This window comes from Carcharodon carcharias, chromosome 1 (genome assembly GCF_017639515.1).
Source record: "Carcharodon carcharias isolate sCarCar2 chromosome 1, sCarCar2.pri, whole genome shotgun sequence".
Lineage (NCBI taxonomy): Eukaryota > Metazoa > Chordata > Chondrichthyes > Lamniformes > Lamnidae > Carcharodon > Carcharodon carcharias.
The window spans coordinates 99,501,296-99,517,335 of record NC_054467.1 but is presented as its reverse complement, the minus strand read 5'-3'; the positions used below and the strand labels follow the sequence as shown (position 1 = coordinate 99,517,335).

The following is a 16,040-nucleotide window of genomic DNA, read 5'->3' as shown; positions in this document are numbered from 1 at the left end:
ATAGTTTTAGGCTAAGGGATGGTAGATTTAAATCAGAGATGAGGAGGAATTGCTTTTCTCAAAGGGTCGTGAATCTGTGGAATTCACTACCTCAGATTGCAGTGGATGCCGGGACACTGAATAAATTTAAGGAGGAGATAGACAGATTTTTAATTAGTAATGGGCTGATAGATTATGGGTAGAGGGCAGGAAATTGGAGTTGAGGCCAAAATGAGATCAGCCATGATTGTAATGAATGGTGGGGCAGGCTCAAGGGGCTGAATTGCCTACTCCTGCTCCTAGTTCTTACGGTCTTAAGTAGGTAAATATGGTTGAAGTTTTAGAATATGAGGTTTAAAGGGAAAATTTGCATTTTTAGATAAACCAGAGTAATTTGAATTTAAAAGAGGTGGTGAAATATTTCACTTAGCCAGAAGAAACCAAACAGTGTGTTTATTTTTCCCAAAGCTTACTGATAAAATGGGTACTATGAAAGATTTTTATTGCTAGAAAAGTAGAGTTGAAAAGACATATTGGGACAATGGGATTTACATTAAAAAGGGAGAAGCCTGTATAAAGATGAGATTATTTGTAAAAAGAAGGCATTCTAAGATCCTACAAGTGTGAAAAGCCTCCAGCCGCTAAGCCTCAAATTGCTGTCTACATGAACTGAAGTGAAGAAAACTCACTTTGAATTTGACTGCTTAGGCTATCGTGTTACTTTGCATGGATCTTTTAAAATCTATGGGCAGAATTTTCCCATTGGTGTGTGGAGGCGGGCCCCACACGTCCATGTGTAAAATGATGCACAGTGACATTGGGCGAGTGTCCCGACATCACCATGCACCATTGCGATATTTCACTGAGTGGGCGCGCAATTATATCCGCTGTGCATCCGCCATTAATTAACGGGCCACTTAAGGCCCTTGACTCACCAATCGACGCCGATTTTTCAGTGCCCATGCAACCTTCAGGTAGGACAGATTTGTATCTGTCACATCCACAGGCGGGATAAGAGGGCTCACTGGGGTCACGAGTGTGCTCTCTCAAGTATTGATTTTTCAAAGTTATTGAAACTTGCCTGTGTGATCTGCAATACTTCAAACACATACCAGCTGCTTTGTCTGGACTCTTAACCTTCAGGTCAGCACTCTGCAGTGAGGAATCTTTTTTGGGCCTGTAGGTTTCAGGAAGCCTTCCCTTAGCCTGGGAATGGTAGCTGAACTCTCCAGTGGAGGCATCTCCTCTGCGGAGAAGGGAGGGCTAGAAGGGGGAGGAGGCCAGGAGTGCACATTCAGCCTCCAGGGGAGCTACCTTTGGGAAGACAGGCACAGTCACAAGGGGCACAGGGCCAAGAGATAGACCAAGGCAGAAGGGAAAGTAGAAGATGCAACTATCGTGCTGCCAAGGTATACAGGCAGCGAAGCAGCTACCTCAATATGGCTGAGGTGCAGTGCTGAAGGAGGCTCTATCTCTCAAGGGAGACAGTCAACTATATCTGTCAGATGATTGGCCCTGAGATCTCCGCTAATTTGTGAGGGGGACACCCCATGCCAGTGGCTCTAAAGGTCACAGCTGCCCTCAACTACTATGTCTCTGGCTCCTTCCAGAGCTCAGTGGGTGATCTTTGCACTGTCCACACTTATGCCAAGCAGGTTACAGACACTCTGTTTAGGTGTGCATTGACCTTCATCCACTTCCTTTGGGACCAGGCAGGCCAGACACAGTGAGCCAGAGGCTTTGCGGCCATTGCTGGCTTCCCCAGTGTCCAGGTTGCAATAGACTGTACACATGTGGTCATCAAGGCGCCAGCGGGTGAGCCCGGTGCCTTCATCAACAGGAAGGGCTTCCACTCTGTGAACGTGCAGATAGTGTGTGATCACAGGATGCTGATTCTACAAGTCTGTGCAAGGTACCCAGGCAGCTCCCACAATGCCTACATCCTCAGACACTCCCAGGTGCCGGGAGTCTTCAGTGCTCCAGCCCGGCTGGATGGATGGCTGCTGGGTGACAAGGGCTATCCCCTCAGAAGATGGCTCATAACGCCTCTCCGCCGTCCAAGAACAGAAGCTGAGTAGCGGTACAATAGGTGCTACGCCTGCACAAGGGTTGTGGTGGAATCATCGGTATTCTCAAGATGCGCTTCCAATGCCTGCGCACTCCAGTACCCTCCAGATCGTGTGTCGGTGATAGTAGTAGCATGCTGCGCTCTCCACAATCTTGCACTGGAAAGGGGGGGACGCATTAGATGATGAATACATCAACGCAGTGGCTGCGACTGCATACGATGAATCCAACAGTGAGTCCAAGGATGAGCATGCTTAGGGAAATGCTGAGGGGGTAGATGCTGACCCAGGCATACTCCAGGGAGGCAGGGACACCCGGGAGGCTTTAATCCAATGAGCTTTCAGCTAGCACAGCACAGATGGGCCTCCAAGACAAGCCTGGGCTGCAGTCTCCATACTTGAAACCTAAGTGCCAAATCTGTTAGGTTAGGAACAGTAACTAAGGGCCTTGTTAATAAATCTGAATGTCCCACAAAACTCTACTAAAATTTTTGGAAACCATACTCATGCAGAAGAAAAGAGGCACCCTCAGCCATGGTCACATGTCTGAATTTAATATCACAGGCAAAGCAACTTAAGCCAAAAAAGTGACAATGGTGTTCCAATTCAAAGCAAATCATAAAGACCTAATCTCAGGCCAACACAAAAGTACCAGTGATAAACCCGTGATGTGCCTAAGGTGCCTTATGTTTATGTTTCCAGGTGCTACATATTGGTGCTGCCCCATTGCTGGGAGTGGCATTTGAGACAGCCTGCTCATTCTGCTGTCCTGTTGGCCTCAATGGTCTTAGCGGTCATCCTCTGGCCCGAGGAGCCTGAGCTGGCTCTGCCTGGGAGGGATCTGCCAGTTCCACAGCTGGCATCTCCCCAGTTGTCACAGCCTCACCAGATGCTACGTTCACTGAGAGAGGGGCGGAAGAGCTGCCACCCTCATCCGGAGCGCCCTGAGAGGTGCCTGCAGAGACGGTAGGCAGCTGCTGCGCCAACGTGAGGTCGCTTCGGATATCCCTGTTCACTGTGGATGGATGGGCACCGAGCTGGGAAACTTGGTGCCCAGGCCATTTCCCACACTGGCACTGAGTAGCTGAGGTCAATGCTGATGTGAGGGTTTGCTGGTCAGAGTGCATCCCCAGGAAGCCCTGATTGGTCTCCTGGAGAACCCTCTCCACGAGAATTGCCACTCTGTCCATGGAGGACACATGGCGCTCGGACATGAGGCTCATTGCTTCGGCGATAGTCCGCGTAGTTGCTCCACCACAGACACCAAGCCAAGCATAGCCTCATGTATCTCCCCCATATGTTCCCGCACACCTGGCCTCATCTCCTGTGCTTGCTGCGGCACGGACGACTCCAGAGGCACATCATCAGGCACCAACTGAGCATGTGCCTGGTCCCCTGCAGTCGTCTGAGTGCTGGCATCATGGGCACTCTCTGTCTCTGCCTGCTCTTCCAGTGCCCTCACCACCATGTGCCCCAGGACACTAGCCAATGTTCTAATTCCTACCAAGGTGCTAGTATCTGCACTGGTGCCTGCCTGGCAGAGATGGTGTGACGCAGGTGAGGCTTTAGGGCCCTCAGGTGTGAGAGGGGGTCTCTGCTGCTCTCCTCCCAGCCCTACTCTGCTGATGCTGAAAGGAAGAACAAGGACATTGGATCACTTAACACGGAAACAATGTCAATGTGTATCCCTGTCCCCCAGATCATTAGACGCTCATTCTTCCATAAGCAATGGTCAAGTTGCAAAATTAAATCACTTAACATTCAGCACTGCTATGGCTGTTGGGAGAACAATGCTGACCTCACTGCTGGGCATAAATACCTGGCTGTGGTACCCGAGCCTCACTGACACCAGTGGATCTGGGCACATGGTTTCTCTCCAAATCCAGGGCTTCCTGCTCAAACCGGCTGAGAATGGCTAACTGTGCCTGGCCATGGCCAGTCCTCACACACTCTGCAGCATTATGAGCATTCTTCTCCTGAAAATGAGAGAAGGGCATTGATTTGTGTAAATTGTACCTGGACTCTCTTCGCGCATGGCCTACTCCATTCAGAATGGGACATATCAGGGCTCCAGTGCCTCCTCACCCTGCTGCTGCCAAACACTCACACAAAGATGCTAGGCCTGTTCCCCACCCCCTTGGCCACAGCTGCCTACATCACATTAGATACCACACAGTATATCCTTCCATAGCAAGGAGGGCGCAAGTACATGGAGTGCAGAGGGAAGCAGGTGGTTATTGCATGCATACACATGTGGGCGCCGTCAGGAAGCAGGTGGACACACTCCTCTGACTTTTGTGCCACTCTCTTGAGAGTTTCCAACGGCTCTGTGTGATGTTCCCCCGCCTTCTGTTGACTCGCCACAACGAGTTGGAAGGCCAAATCCAAGGGCTCGTCATCCGACTCGGACCTCACAGATGCCTCTTCCCCAGCAGTCCAAGTGCCAAGGAGCTCAGCTGAACCTGCCTCGTTCTGCTGCAGAGACATGTCTGCACTGTGACCACTAGATTGTGAACCCAAACCTGTGCTAGATCTAGGTCCCACTGAGGTGTGTGTCTCTGCACTTGCGGAGGGTGAGGGTAAGCACTATGACAGGTCTTCCAAGCTGCTTATTTCTAGCTCTTCAATGGAGGAGGTGTCCTCTCGGCTGGAGGTGAGGACCTGGATAGAGCTGAGGGAGGCTGGCTGGAGGCAGTGGTCAAGACCTAGATTTGTCTAGGATGAAATACCAACATAAAAGGAATGATAGATGATAGATGGGGTAGGAAATTGTGTGAGACACTGCGTCTCCCTCCTGAACAGCTAAGTACAGGAGTGGGTCAAAGTTTCATCCCATTGAAGGCCTGACACCAAGCAAAGTTATTTGGGATGGCACAACCTGTCAGAGTTCCTGTGTCCTTTGCCCTGAGCTCACTGGACACCACCAATAAACCAACCCCCAAGCCAAAGGAGTATGAGTGGGACTCAAAGTGACGTTCTAGTGAATGAGCCGGGCCTGGAACACTTCAGAAGAACACAGACATCCTCTTATAACTAGCACTCATTTCCATTTTCTGCTCAAGTTTAAGCTGGGTCCACCTGCTTCAGCTCCAAGTGGCTTTCAAAGTATCATACTTTATACCCTCCACTCTAGATATGTTCATATCAGTATGGTTGCCTACCTATTTTACATAAGTGGCCTCACTCTGACATTGGCGAAGGATTGAGCATTTTGCAGTCAAACGTTTGTAGAGCAATTAAATTGCAAATATTCAGGGTTTTCTTTTTGCAGCTGCTGAGATCAAAGTCTCTTGTGTCCCCTTTGGGCAGCATTTTCCCGTCGGTGAGCGGGCCCTGCGTCTCGACGTCACCGCGCGTCATTTAGATTGTCAGTTCGGTAGGCACACAGCTGACTTGGCTGCGCGCCCACCGAACTGTCAAAGGCCTATTAAGGCCTGTTAAAAACTAATTAACTCAATTTAATGAGCTGCCCATCCAACCTTAAGGTTATTTGCAAACTTAAAGAAAAATGTTGAACAGAGAGGAGGAAGCTTTTCCAGGAGAGAGAATTAAAAAAAATAAATTAAGAAAGATATTAAATGTAGAGCAGGGCACCTCCACCATATCACAAATATAGCAAAAATTCAGAGGAAGGATAGAATTTTTAGAGGGATTCCCTATTCTTTGATCAAAACTTTGGTGGAAACCTTGGAGAAACTGCAAATGGCATTTGAGCTGCTTCTCCAGGGTTTCCCTGATTTTCTGCCAAAGCTACAGCAGACGATCTGGAGAACCAACTCGGATATTACTAGTATAAATATCTAAAAGTAAAAGCTGAGGCTGTGAAGTTAAAGAAAAAGTTTATTTTAGACTGCTTTTACAAAGATTCTGCCAATCTCGTATAGAGGTTACGGTGGCCAATCAGGTGAAATTAATAACAACTGTTATTAACAACCAAACTTCTGTCTGAAATTTGAATAGGCATATAATTAGAATTAGCTAAAGCTCGTATTGTTCAACATATAGGGCAGAATTTTTGTCTCGTAAGGTGGGTGTGTGCCCGATCCGAATGAGAGCAAAATAGTGGGAGATGACGTCGGGCGAGCATCCTGATGTCATTGCGCAGTCTCATGATATTTTGTTCAGTGGGCACATGTGAGAAGCAGCAGTGTGTCCGCTGACAATTAAGAGGCCCCTTAAGGCCCTTAATCAATTAATTAAATCTGAGTTTTCACTGTCCGTCCAACCGTTCATTTGGCAGGCGGGTGAAAAGGCCAAACAGCCTTTGGATTTCTTACGAAACCTCATCCACGGGTGGGTGAGGTTTCCAACAAGAATTAAAAATAAAATAAAAATGTTGAAATCTCATTTATAACATGTCCCTGCTCATGTGATAGAGTCACATGAGGGGACATGTTTTTAACGTTTTTAAAGTCTTTGTTTATGTTTTTAAAAATCTTCAGCTCCCTGAGGCAGCTCATGCACAAATGTCTACATTCGACATCCTCCCCTCCCCAACCCAGGCAGTGCTGAGGTTCCCAGTGCGCGATTCACGCTGGCTGGCCGTTAATTGGTCAGCCAGCTTGAAATCGTGGTCGGGACCCGATCGGGGCTGCAGTCTGTTTCACAACTGCTCCCGGGCCTGCCCGACAAGGTAAAAATCCTGCCCTATATCTGACTACCTGGTACAATAAAGCATTGCAATTCTGGGCTGATTGATTGTGCCAGTGATTTCTGCAGGGCTTCTCTCAGTGATTTGCCATAACTTTAGTGGATATGACATAAGTTACAGAGGATGATTGGGTGAACCTCCATGGAAATTCTATCCCATGTAATTTAGTTTTAAAACCAGATGACACCCATTTTGGATTACCTGTCAAATAGTAATGAAGGAACTAGAAAAGCACATTAAAATACAACATGTCTTAATTAACCTTCACTATTACTAAAGAACATTACATCCAAGTTCTTGGCAGTGTGAAAAAAAAGATTTTTCTCCATTCTTTCAATGGTGGAAAAGAGATTATTTTGTTATTTCAATATGCGCATTAACTTACATATTATAAAAGGATTGAAGCCAACATCAAAGTAACACCAAGCATAAAAAAAAATCAAAGTAACACCAATCAGAAAATCTATATCTACAGGGGCTAAATTTAACCACAACTCGGGTGCAAAATCATACATCCTGCCTGAATTCATTTTGTGTATAAAAGGCGCCCAAGTTACAAGGATCTGACAGTGAAGAGTTAAGCACAAAATGCTACTTGAAATGCAGTCTTTGCCCATGTAAATATGGTTTGATAAACTTTGTAGAGGTTGCACAAAATGAGAATTGTCAAGGCTTTAGTCGAAATTACCTGTATGACTCATACTTTTTCCAGTAGTGGGTTTATTAAATGGGGGCAAATTTGGGTTAATTGAAAACGAAATAAACATTCCTACAATCAGCCTTTTTTCATCAAAGGAAACACTTCAGAGGACTTGGAAAATAGTAAAGGAAAAAAAAAGAAGTGTGTCAGCACAATATTGTTAGTCATATACTGTACGATATTTTCTTCCTCAGGTTTTAAACACAGGAAGAGGTACATTAGAAGCTGCTTAATTCACTGTTTTCTAAGTCAACTACAGTGGTTTCTTTGAATAGTCTTGAAAAGGAACAAGTTGTAACCAGTTCTTTTATACCAACTTCAATAACATAAGTTTAAAAGCTAGAATGGCTTATGTATGAAACTGTTTACATAGTCAATATTCAGAGGGAAAATATGTGTCCGCAGGTTCCAGTATCCATTCTCCAGGCTATGTTTGATCTTGTAATTGCAAATCCCATAGGTCCAGGTATAGGAAGACCGTCACTTTTTTGTTGTTTGTTTTTCCAATCAGAATTCTTCTTTTTTAGTCAAGCCATAATTCAAATCTTTCCAGCACTAATGTTCCTACATAACATGCAGTATGCAGTCTACATTTTCCAATCATTTACATCATTTTGTCCCAATCTATGGATCTATATACTTTTAAAATTAAAATTACTTGAGCTAAAGAAAAAAGTACAACTGCAGCTATTGTAACATGTAGAGAAGAGTGGGCAAGCATGTAGTATTCTCTAGGTGGGTGGTAATCTCTGAAAGTGTAACAGTGAATATTATAAAAAAGAAATGAAGGAACTCAAAAATTACATAAATCATGCTTAAATTAACCTACAGAGCAGTAAGTTTCCTTTGGAATTCCCAAATAAAAACACATTTTATATTATACTTTTGCACACTGCTTTAGTCAAAGTAAAACTAACGGTTGAATTTCACAGGGTAGTCCTGCATGGACAACCACTCCCCCAGTTGCAAATGTTGGTTGGCAACTGACAGATTTTTAAAAACCCTGTCCCGCAGTGATAACGCGCTGCTGACAGGCTAAATGAGCAAAATTTGGGATTTCTGTGCCTGAGCGAGAGGAGGCCCTGCTCTCAACAGCTGCCGGCCCATCTGGTTGGCTGGCAGCTCTAGAGGTCCAGACACCAGAACTCAGTAGTGGGCGCTGCTGGGATTGCAAAGTCAACCATGGCACCCGGGCTCAGATAAGTCTGGAGCTTTGATGTGAATAGATTGGGGAGCTGAGGGTGAGGAGGGGGTCTGGGCAGGCTTTGGAGGCAAGGTGGGGAAGAACAAAGGGGGTACCATTTTGGTGGGAGTTTGGCCTGACGCACAGGGAACCCCCCCCCTGAATAATGTGCTCCCCTTCCTTCTCACCTTTTCTACAGTTTTTTTTTTAAAAATAGACTTCTCACTCCTGCCCACCTGCCTATGCCAACTGTATTACCACATGGACAAAGTAACATTCAGGTCAATTGGCTTATTAACAAGCTCAATTGCCTGCCAATTAATTTTTTAAAAATGGTGGGTGGGCTGCTGGTTTCAGCCCCCTCCTGCATACTGTTTTATGGGGACCAAGTCAAGAGTGGGCAGCAAGGTACTGGTTTAACCACCCTTTATATTTTACATCACCACTGAAAACATGCCCGGCAGGGGGCTGTAAAATCCAGCCCTAAGTATAAATAGAAAATATGAGAAAATCTTAGTTTTCACTTACGGGAACATTTGAACTTTAAAAAAAAAACAATCCTTTTTTGATACCACTGCAGTGTTATGCTGCATGGTTAAAGGTATAAGGGATGAGTTTGCTTGGGTCTTCCCCCACTTTAGTGCAATAATAAGGATCCCGCTGAATTTCTGCCAAAGTTGCACCAGTGGAGTGGGAGAAGACGCAAGGGAATTCACTCTCCGTGGAATATTCATTGGTCATACCTGAAAGCAGCCAGCAAAACTGCTTGTAAAGTGATGTAAGTGCTATAAAATGCTGATATAGTTCTTAAAGAGAGCCAATGGCATAAAAGTACATTTCTGATAGAGGAGACTTGAAGTTCTGATCCCATGACAAGACCCTGAGGGTGACATTGTCCCCTGGTGATATCGTAAAATGAATGATAAAGAATTGGTCTGGCTTGTTTTCTTTGGAATGTTATTGCCTGTTTTGTACCACTTCCGATGACTAACTTCACCACACTTATAGTTTTCATATAAATCATGTTAAGATTACAGATCAATCCTTGTGCAGTTTCCTCCAATATAAAAAGAAATTACATGCAGGTTAAACACTTGATTGTGTACTCACATTCATTTTCCCGCTGCGGTTGGCTTCCTCTCGCTCTGCCAGTGCTATCAGGAAATTATCCTTTAGGTCTTTTCCTGCACTTGCCAATACCCTGTAAGGAGAAAATAACATAAATTGCCGCCTTTTAAAATAGCTTGCTTAAAAGAATGCTGTCGACTCCTTCCTGTGAAGTTAATGTAAAATTATATACTTGTCAACAGGGGGACACATTTGGAAACATATGGAACACAAAGTCCTAAAATTTGTGTAGAAATCAGTGCTAATTTGGTCAGGCAAATCTCTTCCAAAAGGCTTCAGCAACATAAATATCTAAAGTGGGAAGGGAATGGCTATGATTATGTCTCTGTTCTTTTGCAAGTATTGCAATCAGTGCTTTAAAACATGAATGTTTGCATAAAACTTGAATACTTGAGGGATCACAGTACTTTCATTTGGCTTTTCCAAAATGCTCACCTAAATATATGGTCCGATAGAAATCCTCAGCCTTCCTAAGATGTATAAGGGCCTCCTTAATAAGCAAAACTCAGAAGGGGGAAAATATTAACCTCAAAAAATGGGTAGGTTTGGTTAGGTGAGAGGGTAATGTACTAAAAACCTGAAATTGACCTCAGCCTTCCTCCAACCTGCTTTAATGGAGGTGGTTGACAACGGATCCAGCAAGTTTTGAAACAGGGTTAACTAAGAAGACTACTGAAGTCAGTGACATAAATACATTCAAGAAACAATCAAATGTCAGAATGAATTGAGGGATGTGGTGAAACGACAGGTAGAGTTAATCATTATTATAATAGGGTTGCAAGACTCATTGTTATATCCCATTTGAAATTCCCGAGCCCCAGAAATCCCAGCAGCTAAATCCAAATGAGGGCTTCTGGATCCAGGAAGTGAATACCTATTCACTTGCCTGCTGAATCTTGTGCACCTCCCTGGATAAACCTCCCCACCGACCCCACCAACGTTTAGTCACTTTCCCCAATACCATCCTTCCGGTCTCCCCCTAACCTTCCCCATAACACCTGCAGCCTTCTCCTACTCTGTGGCCTCAGAGCACCCCCACCAGGCCTCCAATTAGCCCCACCCTCAGGATCCAGCTACACAAACCCACGCCACTGTAATTGCCAGCCCTACCCACCTCCCAAGATAATTGCCATATCCCTGATCGACTGCAACATGGGGGAGCAAGCCTACTTTGTTCTGCAGCCTCCTCTGGACTTCTCCCTGTCCAACTGGGAGGCAAACCAGTCAATCAGGATAGTTTCCAGACAGGGGACCATTCGGTGACGTCACACGCAAGCTGTGGAGTCTGGTACCCTGACTTCCGTGTTCCCCATATCTTACTGAGCTCTCTGCTCCCGGTAGGTAAGTTAAGTTAAAATCCAGCCCAAGGCCTTAATATAACTTTAACATTCAGCTGGGTCCCCAGCCTTACCAGGAAAACATGGCGCCAGAAGGAGCTTATCCAGAAGTGGGTTCAGAAGGTCATTTTTACATTATTTTCATGTTTGCCAGTGAGAAGTTGGGAGTGGTCATCCGGGCCCTGGGGAAACAGTGGGTTCTCACTTCCCACACTGCTTTCACAAAGCACACTTAAATTGATTGTTGAGGCTGGTCCCCATCGTTGGCATTCTGTCTCCCAACATCCAGCTACGGGCTGATTCCTACCAGAAGCAGGTGGGAGAATATCCAGTGAGATACAGATGAGACACGTGAAAATAGCGCCTGATAAATGGTCCAGGCTCCAGCAGGGTCATGCAAGATTGTCACTCAACCCATCACCCCTCACACTGAACTCACGACGTTAATTATAATCTGGGCTGTAGTATTTTGATTCTAGTTGATTGCCAATTAGTAAAATAATTGGGTTTTACCTTGATTACCAAATCTGACTAATTTACATTACCGCATAATTTTGTTAGCTCCAGGAACTAAGGAAGATCAGCACTTTCTCCATTTACAGTACACCTACAGTTACATAAAAGTAAGTACATGTTCACACCAGTTGCAAACCACAAAATTTATGATGCATGCATTGTTCACATAAAATGTAAATGTTCACAAATTTACACAAACATCAATGACCTCTCTGTAGTCATAGCAGTCATAGGCTGAAAAGACTGGAAGGGTATCAATATTAGTTTCATGCTATTGAGCATTTACACTGGAGTATATATTAGTAGCTTATACCATTACTGTAACACTGACAAGTTTTTATTTTACCTACTTTATACAAAGTGGGCTTTTTATCAACTGCACTTAATATTTGCAGTACAAACATCTTTGCAGCTTAGTTGCCACTAGTCAAGAAAACTGGACAAACTGGGCAAATTTTCCTCTGGACATTCATTTTTACAAAAAGATGCATAGACAACTGTGTCTGAGCAGCAAAAAGCTGTAATAGGCTATTTATCTATTCTGTTCACTAATCTGTACAATGCTCCCAATTGAAAAAGTTGGTTACTCATTAAATCCTTGTAAGTGTCCAAGGATGTTCAGTGATGGGGTTGGGGTTTGGGAAAAGTGTTAACAAAGGAACTATATTTTTAAACTCCACATCATTAGCTGAAAGGCACATTCTGGCACACAGTACAGATGCAGTGGTGATTGCTAGTATTTGTTAATGTGGCAGGAACAGGAATGGAGAGCAATCTGGGAATAGGAAGAACAAAGCTGGTGCATTAATCATTGTACCGATTACCCTGACCAACGAAATACTACAATAACGTAGACATCATTGAAGAGTGCCACCACAAAAACATGCATTTCAATGGTACTCCTCGTGTAAAATAATTTATAGTGAATAACATGTAGAAAGAAGGATACCAGGTGGTACAAGAAAAGTTTTGTGGGAGTGAGAAGCAGCAAGGACATTGAAGGCACAGTCAAAGGGAAGAAATTTTAAGGAGGCTTAATGGAGGGAGGGATCAAGATGATGTGAATTGAAAGGGAATTCAGGGGACAAGCATGTAGTGACTGAAGGATTGGTCTCCAATCTCACAGAAAGAATGGGAAGAAAAGCAGTGGTCTGATGTCAGAGGAGAGATTGTCTGCAAGTATGTTCAACTATAGAAAATTGTTCATACAGTATGAAATAAAGGCTTTGAATACAATGACAAATATGTTGAAGTCAAACAAAGGGAATTGGTGAAACATAACAAGGATAAATTGATGGGAAATAATTTTAGCCTAACCTACTCAACAGCAAAACCAGCATAATCAGATTAGCCCTAAATTAACAACTCTCACAATGCAACTTTCCACTGAAATCAGCAAAAATTAAAATTGGGTGGAATGTAAAATGAGCAACCAATCTGATTATGTCAGTTTCTCACAGAGCGGTTTTGGTGAAAATTACTCCCATGACTGAATGGAAGACAATGCAAGCTGGTACATCATACAGCCAAGGCCAGCAGAGAGCCAGTGATGAAGTTTCAAATAAAAAGTAACCAAAGCCTTCAATTTTTATGCCACCTAAAGGAATTAGATACTTTTTCTTATATCACTCAATTACTTTGGTAAACCCAACTACATAGACCACAGCAGCATAGGCAGCTAATATATTAGGAAATTGGCTGCAAGATAGATAGCATCATTGCATGCATAAAGTTAATTCTGCACTCAACCAAAAATTATGACACACCTAGCTATTACTTTATTAATCATTCAAATTTATGTGAAACCTAGCTGAAGATTATTCCACATTAATGCTGCTTCTTCGGCAAACTGCATTAGTTCTGAGGAAATTGAAGGCCAAATTTGATCATAGAATCATACATCACAGAAATATCATGCAGCCTATCGTGTTTGTGCTGGCCCCACTTCCCTGTTCTTTTCTAATAGGCCTGCAAATGACATCTGGCATGCCAAGCTCAGTGTTTCGTACAACAGAGCCACATGTTATGAATGTGGTGTGCACTCCCCTCACCAAATATTCTAAACCAATGTTCTATACCAAACACAAAAGTTAAATGTTAAAGGTGACACAAGTTTGATGGCTGCCTTCTCAGAGCTTTAAGAGATGCGTTTACGAATGCATTTCTCAGGGAGATCCCGTATCCACTAGCTATGTATAGCCTTAACTTCTATTGTCAAGCAAAAACAGGTAATAATGAATCAGCTGCTCATTTAAAATAGGCTACTGATTTGCCCTCACCCATGTTTTACCTTGCAATATAGATAAAATTATCCCCGCTGTGTACATTAGAAAATTATCAGTGTCTATTATTATCCATTTATATGGATGGAAAATCATGGCTTACGATTGTGTATTGCTGAAAAAAGACATTTTGTTGAAGCTTTTTGTCTTGCACTCATCAGGACAATTGCAAGAATACCAATATCAAGGGAAACAACAACTTTATACTGCATGAGAAGCGAGTGCTGACTGGTTGTGGACTCTGATTGCTTAAGGCATTGTCATGGAGAATGCACCACTTAATGCATCATTAACTGGTACATTCTCCATGGCAACGCCTCTACCAATCAGAGTGCACTTGCCAACCAATCAGCACTCTCTTCTCATGCAGATAAAGTTGTTGCTTTCCCTGATATTGGTATTCTTGCAATTGGCCTGGTGAGTGGAAGATGAAAAGCTTTGACAAGATGTCTTTTTTTAAGCAATACTCAAGTTCTGTACTACCAAATGACCATTTGCTTACAACTATCTGATATTTGGAGAAGGATGATAAGGTTCACTATCAGTAACAATTTTGCAACATTTGACTCATAACAGCAATAACATACCTTGATAACGTACCTTTAACAAAGTAAAACATCCCAAGGCTGATCACATGAGGGTCATCAAACAGAATTTGACACCAAGCCACATAAGGAAATATTAGGACAGGTGCCCAAAAGCCTGGTAAAGAGGTAAGATTTAAGAAGTGTCTTAAAGGAGGAGAGAAAAAGGCAGGGAGATGCAGATATTTAATCAGAAAATTCCAGAGGGTAGGACCTAGGCAGCTGAGGACACATTTGCCAATGGTGGAGCACCAAAATGAGGCATGCATTTGCAGGAGGGCAGAAATTGAAGACTGTACAGATCTCAGAGGATTGTAGGAGGTTTACAGCGATGTGGGGTTGGTGGAGTGGGTGCGGGGGTGGTGGGGGTGAGGATGGTGGCGCCAGATTATATTATTGATATCCGCCTTTGTAAAACTAATGTAATCAACTGAGAACAGATATAAAGCTTATACTGAGTAGATATTTGTTGTGCTAAGTCAACATTTTAGATGCATGGGCCAGTCAGGATATTATCAGGCAGCCCAGGTTCCCAATATTATACTGTATAATGCATACTACCCAACATTACCATACATAGATAATCATAATATCAAAAAATTAGCATGCTGGTACATCAAATAATTAGGAAAGGAAATGGAATGTTGGCCTTTATCGCAAAGGGAATGGAATATAAAACTTGGGAAGTCTTGCTACAGCTATACAGGGATTTGGTGAGACCGCACCTGGAATACTGTTTTGATCGCCTTACTTAAGGAGGGAAATAAAAGAAGGTTTGCTTGGCTGATTCCTGGCATGAAGGGGTTTTTTATGTGGAAAGGTTGAGAAGGTTGGACCTATACTCATTGGAGTTTAGAAGAATGAGAGGCAAACTTATTGAAACATAGAAGATTCTGAGGGGGGCTGAACAGCATAGATGCTGAGAGGTTGTCTTCTCTCATGGGGGAAACTAGAACTAGGGGGCACAGTTTAAAAATAAGGGATCTCCTATTTAAGACAAAGATGAGGAGAAGTTTCTTCACTCAGAGAATCATTAGTCTTTGGAATTCTCTCCCACAGAAAGCAGTGGATCAATGAGTATATTCAAGGCTGAGTTAGACAGATTTTTGATTGACAAGGGAGTTAAAGGTTATAGGGGATAGGCAGGAAAGTGGAGTCAAGACCACAATCAGATCAGCCATGATCTTATTGAATGATGGAGCACTCTCAATGGGCCAAATGGCCTATTTCTGCTCCTATTTCTTATGATTATAAGATCTTATAGATATATTATCATAAGGAACTGTTGCTAGGCATGGAAGAGCAGGGGGATCATGCAAAACCACTGTCGCCAGTTCTCCAATTGCAGGAATGCAGGGGCTGAGGTTCTCATTGCCTAGTTCTTTGAGTCAGCCCTGCAGCTGGGTACAAATACTTTACACTGATCAGATTTATAAACCCAGTGAAGCTTGCAGTTTTACTTGAAGAGTTTTTGCCAAGAACTGCCACCTGGAATTTCCACAGGGCTTCTTCCAACCTCCCACCGCAACTTTGTTTACATAGTGGCAGGAGCCTGGACTAATATTCTGGAAACTGTATTCAAGTTTCACCATGGCAGTTTGTAAATTTGAATTC

General features: G+C 43.6%; 1 protein-coding gene across 2 annotated transcripts in view; it reads right to left on the bottom strand.

Moving 5' to 3' along the window:
- cfap299 (cilia and flagella associated protein 299) overlaps positions 1-16,040 on the bottom strand; it is a 988,831-nt gene that overhangs the window by 580,249 nt on the left and 392,542 nt on the right. Inside the window, exon 3 of one of the 2 annotated variants that reach the window (XM_041199977.1) lies at positions 9,674-9,780. In XM_041199977.1, coding sequence (XP_041055911.1) covers positions 9,674-9,780 — 107 coding nt within the window. The remainder of the gene's footprint in view (positions 1-9,673; positions 9,781-16,040) is intronic. The other variant, XM_041199987.1, reaches the window with a different exon arrangement.